The sequence below is a fragment of the Hoplias malabaricus genome, chromosome 14 (genome assembly GCF_029633855.1).
Source record: "Hoplias malabaricus isolate fHopMal1 chromosome 14, fHopMal1.hap1, whole genome shotgun sequence".
NCBI lineage: Eukaryota > Metazoa > Chordata > Actinopteri > Characiformes > Erythrinidae > Hoplias > Hoplias malabaricus.
Window position 1 is genome coordinate 25914079 of NC_089813.1, and position 13318 is coordinate 25927396.

Sequence of the window (13318 nt, forward strand, 5' to 3'; positions counted from 1 at the left end):
CTTAGTTGTTCTGTGGTCAATTTATTTTTTTAATGTTTGCCCATAATGTATTTATTGTTCTCTCGTTTTTATTTAAACCACACATTTTTTACATTTGTGGCCACATTTTCTAATTTTATTTCCAGAATTTACCAATGATTCCTTTGTATTATTTAACTTGTTAATTTTATGCAGACAAAACAAATCAACAAATTCAAATGAAATATTACTTTTGGTGGTGTTCTTCCCGTGCTGGAAATATATGTGTGAAACAAAGAGTCACTGTGATGGCTGAGCATTTACACTTTGAAATCGCAGTTATTCAAAGACATTCTCAAACAGATGGCTTCACTCCAACCACAATTTACATAATAAACCTAAAGACCCAGTGCAATCAATTTGTGGGGTGGGGGCTTTGGAGCTGCAGGTGAGTTGTGGAGGTGTAAGTGAAGACTTACTGAATTCTCATAGATATGTGCATACTTAATGAAAATGAACATGTTGCTTTTGATCTAAGCCAATATGGAGGCATTAAGAGATTTTTCTCTCTCTCTCAAAGGAAATAACTTCTGAATTAATTGTAATTTTGATGAACAGAGATGAGTTGCATTGATGAACAGGGGAACATTTAGATGGAATGTAAAATTTGAATCAAAATCTTGTAAACGTCTAAATTTCTGTTTTATTTTATAAAAGGTAATATTTCTGCAGTGGATTGTTTTTATTTTGACTGGTCAGTCCATTTACCAAAGTAATAGAATATTGAAAGGGAAGGGTTGGTGTTCAGAAATTAATGTTTGAAATTTGAATTCTTAATAAGGGTTTAAGTCATAAATATTAAAAATAGCTTAATATTAGTGCGTTATGTGTAATGTATCTGAACTGATTGTTTAATCAATATATGTTTTATGGTTTAAATGATAATATTATGGGTAATTAAAATAAAGTTTCAATGTCGTTTTTTGTCCAGGTGATGGAGCTAGAACAACGTCTCAATTGTGTGTGTTTGTGTGTGTGTGTGTGTGTGTGTGTGTGTGTGTGCGTTCCCATAAACATAAAAGAACACTGGTCTACACGTGGACATTTTGTCCAAACCCAGCCAGAGTGATATGATGTTCTAGCAAAATCTTAATGTAGTTTACGTATAATGTATTATAAAATTACAGCTTGCAAATGTGAAACTGCTCCAAGCAAAAACACGGCACAGAAAATATGTTATAGTTACAGCATTTATTTTTTTTCAAGCAAGTGGATGCGCACTATTGTTGGCCTGCTCTGTTCATTGGGTTCAGTGGGTTGTTCGTTCATTTTGTTCATTCACATTTTGTTTTGAATGATTGCTCATTTAATGAACACCAAAAACTACCTAGGAACTGCTTTTAAAATGGTAACGCTTATTAACCGTTTATAAGCACAATATAACACTTAGGGTCGACCTTTTGTGTCATGGGATTTAAGGAACCCTCTACAGACTTTTCTCTTTTGGTCTACTTTCATTGAACAGAAGCCCAGTTAAAACGGGAATGTGTGGCAGGACTAAACCATCTGCTAGAAACAGGGGTGATATACCTGCTTCAAAATAAATCCAAACGTGCTTCTGTTTTCAGGTGAACACTTTATCTCCGTGCCATCGTATAATTTACTCAATTTAGTTAATGCAGTCCTTAATTTCACTGTTTATTTCCAATAACTGTAGTTTTGAAATCGAAGTTATTTACTGAGATCCCCTAAATGCGAAGTGGTAGCGTCCATTAAAGTTCGGCCAAAATCTATAAAACGTGAGCCTTGCTCATTGAGAGGGTCTTGAGTCTGCAGAAGGGAAAGGCTGAAAAAATGGAACAAACCGAAATAGTCAAACCAGAGACACTGGACGATCTCATTAAGATTCTGCACAAAATCTTCGAGAACGACAGCATCAACATTGAGGAGGTGCAGAGCATTATGGAGGGGTATGAAAGCAACCCCCAGGAGTGGATGAAATTTGCCAAATTTGACCAGTACAGGTAGTTTTTGTTATTATTATCATTATTATATTATTACATTGCTGTTATTTATTTCAATTCCAGTCCTATGCAAAAAAGTTTGAACACCCTGGTCAAATGTTATATTTTTTTATTTTAACAAAACCTGACATTTCCAAAATTGTAGGGAACTGCAACTATTCATTTTAGTTTTACAAAATTAAATAATTAATAAACTGTCATCACTCCTACACAGGTATAGTTTGCATTTTATTTTTCTAATACTTTGAATTTCAGTAAATGTACATTAATTGTGCATTTTATATTGTGCAAAAGGTCTTATTTCTCATTTAGAATATCTACTAAATCTGTTTAATAAAACTAGGCGCCCTACGTTGTTGCATACATCTGTACATTTTGCATACATCTGTACTATGAAACTAATTATCTTTCTGAGAAAAGAGCAGTAGATAAAGGCTGAGATTTTTTTGGGGTTTGCTACACTGCTTGTTCCAGTCCGGCTGTTTATTTTTCCAGTCGATGCTTTGAGAGCCCCTGTGTGCAGGGTGGGAATGGGGGCTCCAATCACAGCGCGGTGTGTGGCCCACACCCGCTGATACTGATTTTTAAGTTCACACCCGTATTCCGTCAACCCCCGCCCCTGCGCTTCGATAGGCTGGCGGCTCTGATAAGAGAAGGATGGGGCTCAATGCACAACGGAATACAGGTGGTTAAAAAACTGCTACGTCTCGCTGTCTGCCGTTCAGAAACTAATGCTCCATTGCCATTTTGAGTATGTGAACGCCTTGTTCCTGTCGCCACTGATCGCACTCTCTCGAATTGGCACAGCCGTAGACGAGTCTAAACTTTCCACTGCCATTCACATCATTTATGGCTCTCCTGTAAAATCCTGTAAGACCAAACATTAAATATGAATTTAATATGCTGTAGTGTAAAACTGGCACAGAGCCCTGTTTCTGACACCATTTTATTAATTATATAAAACCGTGCAATGTGTGAGTTTTTAACTTACTAAGACATGGGAACAAGATATTTAATATGAAGGGAACAATATATTAAATATATCTAATTTTCATTAATTAATTCACACAATTTATTAATTAAGTTTTGTCACCAGCCACCTTCAAAATGTGGAACACAAATGCATATGGTGTTATAATTTACAGTTCTCGTAAATAATTGTTTTAAATAGGAAACACGATGAGGGGACATCAAATTAACTGCAGTATCATAATTTGCAAATATGGGGTTGTCTTTTTGGGTTTTAATGCTCCGATTTTTTTTCTGAATCTCTATAAAAACTTGTGTTTAAAGAGCAGTGGAGTACAGAAGCATGTGGTCCTTTGACATTATATCGCAAGCTCATATTAATTTCAGGGGATTTTCGTTTGAAAAAGCACCTAAGAGGAGTTACAAGAGTTTATATCTTTGAGCAATAATTGTTTCTGAACATTGGTTAGGTCATGTGACCATATTAGCAAAACTATTTCCAAATATCTTCTATCATTAATTTACTTTAAAATAAAAACACACAATGACTCATATATATACAAAAACTCTATAGCATGTGTTTTAAAGACATATTCAATTACCCTGTTTAGGTACACCAGGAATCTTGTTGACGAGGGCAATGGCAAATTCAACCTTATGATACTCTGTTGGGGTGAAGGGCATGGCAGGTAAGGAGTTACTGAAGCAAACACAAAAAATACTTACACATACTGATACAAATTCTTGGCATATTAAAAGGTTTCTTTACATCTGTGTAATTTTATGTTCTTTATCCTGAGGGATAATAGACTATTTGTGTACCATTTGAGCATGTGAGCTTGCTTTTAGATTATTATTCTGTAAATACTGTCATTTTGATGGTACATTTTCTTAGTTAGGAATAATTTGTTCCAATATAAAAATTGGACTTAATAATTCTGTCCTGTCAGAGACATGCGAGCTGATAGTGGGGTCCAATGCTTTGTGGTGTCTGAGTTTTGATGTAGCAAATGGACATAATAAATTGATAAGCATTAACAAACAATCCTGAGGCAACAAGTATCTTTTATTTTCCATGATTTAAATTAATATAGGGTTGCATTCAAATGTAGAAAACAGTTCAGTTGGACCAGTAAACAAACAGTAAACCTCTTTGCTAGAGTGAAATTATAGGCTTGCACAAAATGTTGTGCTATTGTACAGTTAAATCATACTGCTCAAGTACTAATCCTGCACTGACTCATTCCACTGAAACTATTTGCATTTAATGGTTTCCATGAAGTCTGTTCTGGTAGAATGACCCGTTATAGAAAAGCTGACACATTTGTTTGAGTATGTCTTTGCTTTGTATCACTTTGCAGCTCAATCCATGACCACGCAGAGTCCCACTGCTTCATGAAGCTGCTGCAGGGCCAACTGAAGGAGACTCTGTTCGAATGGCCTGACCGTAAATCACACGGCGACATGGTCCAGAAGTCTCAGCGAATCTTACTAGAAAACCAGTGCGCATACATCAATGGTAATAGTACTGGATGTTTCCACTGCTCACAATGGTCCTTTCTGAGATAAAAGCCAAATGGTACAGAATGGCACATCCATTAACAGTGTCGTCATTTAATAACCCATTCGTGTCTTATGCAGTAAAGCACTCAATGCTTATTGTGCAGTGCTAATAGAAATGTTGTCTGAGTCGACATACTGTACCGCTTACTGTATCTATAACTGTTCTTAAGAGTCCCAGTTATTTGATCTACTATTTTCATTTATTGCCAGACATGTCTTTAAATGTGCTACTGGGCAGCTAATGTGATCTCAGTTACATACTGCATTACATGTTTATAAATATCAAGTCTTTAAATATGTCTTGAAACTAAAATAGACAAAGCTATAATTAATACTTCATTCAGAAATAAATTCCAACTGAAAACTTGCTTTTTAGCTTTTTTAGCTTGCTCTACATATTAGTGAAACATGACAGTAATTTGAAATGTAATTCTGTATGGACTCACTTGAATGATTCCACTGGAATGTCTGTCTGTTGCAGATTCCATAGGCCTCCACCGGGTAGAGAACGTCAGCCACACGGAATGCGCAGCCAGTTTGCACCTGTACAGCCCTCCCTTCCAGTACTGCCAGACTTTTGATCAGAGAACGGGACACAAGAACACAGTCAAAATGACATTCTGGAGTAAATTTGGGGAGAAAACACCTCTTGTAAGTCTACACACTGTTTCCATCACTTCATTAGATCACACTATTTTTTTCTTATTATTTTCAAATTATTTTATTTTTATAAGGGTGTCTTGTTTATTAAAAGCACATATGCTGATCTCTTGGTCTAAGTGTTTCTAATTACATTAGGGAAAAAGAAAGAAAGAAAGAAAGAAAGAAAAACATTACAAATAGCCTTCCTTCACATATCCACTCATCCAAGCTAGGTATTCCATATTCCGTTTCTTTTAAAAAAAGCTTTACAATTTAATTCTCATGAGTAATGCAGCATTACAGTAGGAGGCAATAAAAAACAGATGTAGCAAAAGTTACATTTTACATTTTGGCTGGAGTGTTCATTTAAATGTAGATAAAGATTATGAAACTATTCATGGCTTTGTATAGTTTAGTGCTTCAAATAGAAAACCGAGTAAAATGACAAATCTATTTGTTTTTCAAAAGCCAAAACTCAATAGAGATTACTGGTTGTTTATTTTAATGATTTGAAAAATGTATTTACCACTTCCTGTAAATTATCTAGCAATACAGTAGTAAATCTGTGACTTTTATCAGTGTCACTTTATACATCACCAATATGGTATTCAAAAATGTTGTTAAGATGATACATTTATTGACTCTGGCAAACAAACTGAAGACCTTTTGACTGGATAGCACAGCACATGGTGTACAACACCCAAAATTTAGCCCCTGACCCTTACAGTTTATTTTGGCATAGGATGAAGGCTGCTATTGAGTTCCCTGACATGTTTGGTCTTCCTAATGTCAGAATATTCTAGGCTTGGTCACGTATATTCTTTGGTTTATCATCCCAAGTCAACTAAAGACATGTTCGGCAAACAGACAAGGAGGTGTCTGTGTGTATTTACGTCAACAGGAAAACACTAAACTCTGCAGTGCAGTGGCCTTCCAAGGCTGGAGTCCAAAGAACCTGTTCTAGCCAATGACCTGATTTACTTAGCTTACAAGCTGCCCTGTGGTAACAGATGGACTTTATAACATGATAATGACCGCCAAATCAACACGTAGTGGACTGAAAATCAACATTGCAATGGCCACCTCAGTCTTTGGCTTAGAGACCTGTTAAAGAATTCTGGGCTAAGTTAAAGAGAGACAGTGCCTCATGGCTTTGGAATGTACTATAAAATAATATTTTCCATCATATGTATTATTAAGTGAGGAAAAGAAATGGCTTTTATTATTATAGTGAATAATTCTGATACTATTCAGACTATCTTCTTGGGGACACAAAGGCAAGAACAGCAAATCAAAGCTAAATTTTGCCCTAACCGTGCTTCGAAAAAAATGTTTGTTTTCTGTTTATGTCATGGCTATTAAAACCTGACTGTTTTATCAGCTGATAAAACGTACATACCTTTGCACCCAAGGGTCATTATGTGTATCTGTTTAGATCATAATTATTATTATATTAAGGCTATGACACATAAAATAGTTGTTATGGAAAATTATTGTGCTTTCAGTTTACCTGAATCTCTCATAGAGCTCATAATGTCTCAGTTGTCTCTTAATTCTAGTCCAAAGGTCTATAAGCACTGCACTTTTAATGATTTTACTGTTCTAATAAGTCAGTAGACATTGGTAAAATCATTCATAAGCTAAGGCACGTATATTTACATTCACTTCAGCACACAGAAATCATGCTTTGTATATCAACTTCAAGCTGGGTTTCGTTAAAGGGATATGCAAAGCAATGTGAGGGCATTTAGGAGACTTCTAAGAGACTCAGTACAGACATAATAATCCAAAATGTTTTAATAAAATCAATATACCAAATCATTCCTTCAGGTGTTGTCAGTTTACCTCTAAGACTTTGAGATGTAAGTGAACTCTGTTCTGATTGGCTTAAGCATTAATGAGCTTAAAGTGTAGCTGAATAGATTGATCAATGTAAATGTAAGTGCATTTGCTTTTGTGATATCACAAAAAGAGTGAATTCACTGGCTGAAATTACTGATTAATTTCCATATATGACTGTATGGCCTTGTGTATGTTCTGAATCTAAAAAAGGAAAATTCAGTTTCACATGATATGAGTCTTTCATTATAACCTCTTTAAAGTTTAATGTCGAGGAAACATGATTATAACTTATGTCAATCTAATATTACATTATAACAGGAACGTGTATTCTAGATTATATAGAAACGTACTTTAACTATTTGCAGACGCAGCAAAATCTTTGAACAGAAAGATAATCGCTAAAATTGGCAAGTAGTGTATGTTCCATCCCCTCAGGCTATTTTCCAGCTACCTATAATTGCTTTATCCCCTAAACGAAGGTGGGCTTTGCTACATGTTTATGACATAAACTCTCAATGAGGGGCATTGAGCAGGAATTCTAGGAATCTGTTTTAGAAGCAAACGCTTAGTGTGAAAAGTGCCTGTTCCTTGGGCCATTCTGTCAATTTTTTCAGCATGTGAGGGCTTGTGCTGAAATGATGGAAAACAGATGCCTGGATGATCCATTTCAGCCTCTACAAATACAATGGGCTTATCTTCCATTCAGAAGTTGCATAACTTTACCTTGACCAAACGGCTGTCTGGCCATAAGTATTGCAACACCTGACCGGAGATAAGATAGAGCCTAGCACACTGTGCTTACCTCAACCTTAAGCCTTAGAGGGAGGTTTGTTTAATGTTACCTCATGTTAAACTTGATATTTCCATTTAAGAGCTACCATTTTTTTTAATATCAAATGAATCTCAATATAACTTTGCAACTTTTATTTATCTCTTTTTATGTCTTAGGAAAATACAATGTCACAAGAAAACAACTGAGACGGAGCGGACAGCGTATGGATTTCTTGGAAATTTTGGAAATCCCAGTGTAATTCATCATGTAATAGGAAAATAATGATTCAACACTTGATTTAAATTTCGCAAAGGATGGTGAAATGAGGACTCTGCAGTAATTAAAGAGGGTTTATTGTGACCCAGTGTAAGCTTGGCAAATGCTGCTGAACACAGGCTGGGGGCCTGAATAGCGGTATTAGGCTGGACTGCACCATGAATCTGTTCTTTGTTCACTCAGTTCGAGGAGACCCTTTCCGAACAGCATTCCTATGTGTCTGTGACCTGTGTAATCACACTTTTGTACTGTTACGGGGCTGGAAGTTGTTTTGTTTAAAGTGTGTATTTTATGAGGACAAGCTATTTTCATTTCCTTTACGTTGATGGTCACATAGAAAAGTAATTGCCTTATAATTGCCCTTGATAGACAGAACACTTTGACATCCAGTGGAGCACTTTCTTATGCAGATGTGTTGATTTCTGTGTAAACTTTACATGGCGTAAACCTTCTAAATTGTAACATAACATCATGCCTTTCATATTCAGTTTAGAGCATGCAATTTGCATGGTGTTATTATTTTTAGTTTTGTTTTGTTTTGTTTTATGAGGGGGGTGGAGTTGTTTTAAAGATTGTTAGTTTGTTTTAAAGATTCACTGCCGGTAATTTTACATTTGGAACTTTTACCATTTTTAGAGGAAACGAAAAGAGTTGTGAGCCTAGACCTTTATTTAAACTTAAGTCTTACATAAGGATATTTTTTTTCTTTTCTTAAAAAAAAACAGAAGGTAATGATATAGCTGAGCAGTGAATAACATTTTTCCTCACAGGAATTTTCCAGCAACTGTAGAGGTATTTAAAGGCTTAAATGGTTTGAACAGCTTTCAGTTGTAACACTGCTTATTCCATCAGCCCAGCAGTTGTGATCTTGAAAAGCTTGCTTTGACCATAAACCATTAAATATTATTTCTGTAAAATGTCTCTGTCTGCCTTTTGTGTCTCATGTATGATGCACACTTTCATTGCCTCTGAGATCTGTTCTTCAAATTTGTGAAAATCGTTCTAATTGTGAGTTAAGTCTAATGTACACTATATTTTGCCTCTTTCAAAAAGCAAGCCAAGCTGAAGCACTTCTTATAACTTCAGTTTGAATGGACAAGGCTAAACTGTTTAGAATGCACGTGTGCTTAATATGAGCTGGTTTTGTAAAGTCACAGCTTTGTTTTTTGGCAGCTCACTTTTAATATGGGGAGAGAATTTTACAGGGTTTATAAGCTTTATTTCCTATTTTATATAAAAAAAAAGCCAGCAAAGTATATTTTCCATTTTATGGGCCCACAGTCGGTTGCTAATAATGCACAGGTATAAAGACAAATATGTATTTTAATGTAATTGTAGGCAATCCATACTGACCAAACTAACTTTTGAACCTTTAAAGAATTAGTCAGATATATTGTTCTAATATTTTGTGTATTATTTTTAACCCATATACGTAGATCTGTATTTGTTATTAAGACCCATAGCACATTTGTAGAAGTAGCTCTATAGTCGTGCTGAATCAAGTCAACAAAAACCTTAAAGGTTAATCATTTTGGTTTCCATCATTTCTATCTATGACTGCTAAAGAAGGTTACTTTACATTCAGCATGTCTGCAGCTCAGCAGTTACTTGCTCTATAACAAGGTTTCTTGCATTAATTCAATCCTTTTAACAATTTGGAATGCTGCTTTTGTCCATTGTACTATTTAAAAGAAATGACACACCAAGTTTAGAGCACACAAGCTTAAACAACATAATTTTAATTAAGGGTGTAATCCACAATGGTCAGGCCAAAGGAACCCACTAAATTCTATACAATATGAAATACTACATTGTACGTCTAGACACCGTTTATAATTACTGTATTCAGTGCTTTAAGATGATTATCATTGTGAACTTTGACAATCAGCAGTTGATACATTCTTAGGTGAGTATGAAATCTAAAAGAACATCATATAGCAGCATCACATGAGCTTAGGGTCAATATACCAATGGTGGACAAAGTGTACAAACCATGGATACCATACCAACCAAGTGTACCATACTTGGATATTTAGTGTAATATTTTTAGATCTCAACTTACGTATATTTGGAGGCAAATACTTTTGTTCTTTTACTCAAGTATCAAAAGTAAAAAAAAAAAGATGATTTATTATGGATCTAATGTCCTATTATCATGTTAGTATCAAGACTCTTGTTTAATCAATGCATTGTATGCAAACAGATTCTAGTGTCACTCTTGGCTCACAAATCCTTTAAGAGAATATCATTAATTACACATTTCACTGATGTCTACAACCAAGTGGCTCTGAAATATTTTGAAGTTTGGATTTTAAGATTTATAATTGATAAATCTCTGCAGTGATTGTAATTCCATCCTGTACCTATGAGATGAGTTGGAGTGTTGTTTATGATTCGGAATTAACCTTCAAAACAATTCCTGACTGTCCTAATTCTAATGTGATTTAATGTAATCAAATCCTCATAAATGTAAAAAATGTAAAAATTGTCACTGCACAATGTACAAATATAACTGTGCTTCTTCATTTAAGTCATCCGATGTAGAGAACACCCCCCCCACCCCCCACTACACACACATTTGTCCACAAATATCTGGTCATACAGTGATTTTTTTATGTAGAGTAAACACTGATATTTATGTTATAGGTGTCAATAATGTAATAATGTAGTGGTATCTTCTCTAATTCTAGCTGCTTTCATAAAGGTCAGTAAGAAGAAAAATGTTTTCCAAGGTACCTGACCTCAAAAAAAAAAAATGATATGGTTGTGACTTTGATTGACCCTCATAAAAGCTCCTAATAGTTTGTTTGGTTTAAATGTGCAGCATGCAAAATTAAGTGTCTTCAAGAGGTCAGATTGCTGATTGCAACCAACAGAAGACCCCTCCCTCACATTTCCTTTTGTAAGCTGCTGCTTCAGTGTAAAAACGTTTGATTTTTCCATTCTGGGCTACTGTATAAACATAGCAACATAAGATGCCAGACTCTGCTGAATAATGACCTGTTCCATTTGTAGATATAAAAGGTTCATTGTAAGCTAACAAATTCATAGTTATATGTGATTTCCACTGTAGCACATACAGAATAAGGTCTGGCATTGTCTTGCTGAAATGACCATGGACTTCCCAGGTATAGACGTCATCTTGATGGTGGCATATGTCTAAACCCAAGGTTTGCCTCCACATCAATGGAAACATCACCCATACCCAATATACCCATGCCGTGGTTACAGATGCACTCCTCATACCATGAGAGATGTTGGCATTTGCACCTATCACTAAAGATATGACGGTCACGTTTGTCATTAGCATAGACAACAACACATTGGTTTTTCATTAAAAACAAGCTGAAACATGAACTCCTCAAACAACAGCACACATTTCTGAAGTCTTTGGAACAACTGAGAAGAGCTTAAGTCCAGAGAACCTGCTGTCATTTTCCCATAGAATCGATTTATGGTTATCTCCTTTAAAAACAGTTTTAAGTTTCCATGTCTTGATGCAGTGATACTCTTGGTTTAAAACAGTTTAAAATAATTGTAAATAACTACCAAGCCCCCTTGGCTATATTTAACTACTGTAGCATGAGAGGTTCTTATGCAGTGCCATCTGAGGGATTGAAATCCAGGTTCATTCAACATTGGTGTTCAGAATTACCCTATATGGACTGGTATTTCAATATATTTCCTGAATTATTTAACAAAACTAGGTATGGTAGGTGATAAGACCTAACTTAAATTCTAAATTACTTTTTGTATTCACTAATTTTCTTTGACTTAATTGACTTAATTTACTTTTAGCACTTTTAATCACTTTTCACTTGCTGTGTTCTATTCAAAGTACAAATATGTTCTGAACATTTCAACCTTGAGGTCACTTTTTTCTGGAGTGAAATGACAGGCTACTTTCAACCACAACAATGGCTGAAATCCAGAGTTGTGAAAGACTACAGAGGACAGAGTCGAATGTACATGCTGGCTTTTACTGAAGGGCAGCATAAATATTTTACCAGTCAAATCAATATTCCCCAGGAACCTTGAGCTCAGTCATGGTGAGCATGTAGTCACGTACCAAACTTTATTATCACACATCAAGTAAGCAAATTGCTTTCTACCTCAGACCCCTACAGACTGCCATTTCAGCTATAATTGTGAAGCACAATGTAGAGCGATAGAGGCAGCCGAATTTGCTGTGTGCTACTTCAGAATCTGGAAAACAACAGATTTTCCTTCCATTGTGTAATATATTTCCAAGTAAATCACATTATCAGAAATGTTCTCTAAAAGAGTAAAGTGTTTTTCTCTTTTGTAGGTGTGGTTGGTGTCTTTTCCAACCCATTTGTCCACAGTAACATAATCAAAAATCATAATATGTTTTGGAGCTGGAGGAAAGTCTTTCACATGGGAAGCTACATAAGAGGAAGACAAGGTATGATATGTGAATAACAAAAATATTATGCTTAGTATGACCAGAGTCAAAGATATTTCTAGAGACATTTGATGCAACATAATCCTCTTATAACTGGAAAAGTATCTGATGTTGCAGAATACAGTACACCAGTGTAAAATTCAAGAAAAGTCATTTATAGTGCAAAGGGGCATAATATATATACAGTACTATGCAAAAGTTTTAGGAGATTATGAGATTTAAAAAGCTATTTATCTGAACAGTAAGTGTTTATTTGCTAAAAACAAACAAACAAACAACAAATAATGCCCAACATTAGAATAAAACCAAAATCACATTATTCCAGAAAGTGTGATATTCTGTGTGTGAATGTGTTGGTTTAACTTTTTCCAAATCTCTCTTCGTGGCAGTCCGATTATTTGAGGTTATCATCCACTACCTAGTTTTAGCAGTTAATAAATAATTATTTTAAATGTGTGCTGTTGATTTAACAAATTCATGCAGTCAAGGAGAATCTAAAACATTGTTTTTCAAACACTCACACCTCACACAAAAAAATAAATTATATATATAACCACCGTGCCGCCTATATATATATATTTGTATTTACTGTGATTATATGTAACTTTATACAAGCACCACACTTACTGAGAAGGCATTAGTGTAAACATATATATAATAATCTTAGGTGCCTAAGACTTCTGCAACAGCTCAGTCAGTTTTGTTATCTGAAAACATCAGATAAAATGAATCATTTCATTTTTTGCTGCATTTTACGTAAAGTCCAGGCATTTGATAGGTGTCCTGTCCCCTTGCCTAAGTTTTTCTAATCACAGTACTGGAACTGGGTTTATGAGAGTGCAATTT

General features: G+C 35.1%; 1 protein-coding gene across 1 annotated transcript; it reads left to right on the forward strand.

Annotated features, from left to right (window-relative positions):
- Positions 1-1796: 1796 nt before the first annotated feature.
- On the forward strand, positions 1797-8961 carry cdo1 (cysteine dioxygenase, type I). Its single transcript, XM_066644506.1, has 5 exons — positions 1797-1982; positions 3563-3640; positions 4313-4470; positions 4996-5165; positions 7947-8961. Exons 1-5 carry the CDS (start codon positions 1813-1815, stop codon positions 7974-7976), a joined length of 606 nt encoding a protein of 201 aa, XP_066500603.1. The 5' UTR covers positions 1797-1812; the 3' UTR covers positions 7977-8961.
- The last annotated feature ends 4357 nt before the right edge of the window (positions 8962-13318 follow it).

Excerpts from the sequence above, each read along its gene's own strand:
- cdo1 (XM_066644506.1), top strand. The coding sequence starts at position 1,813 with ATGGAACAAACCGAAATAGTCAAACCAGAGACACTGGACGATCTCATT. Across the intron at positions 3,641-4,312 it reads TGGGGTGAAGGGCATGGCAG|CTCAATCCATGACCACGCAG; the intron begins GTAAGGAGTTAC and ends ATCACTTTGCAG. Across the intron at positions 4,471-4,995 it reads CCAGTGCGCATACATCAATG|ATTCCATAGGCCTCCACCGG; the intron begins GTAATAGTACTG and ends TGTCTGTTGCAG.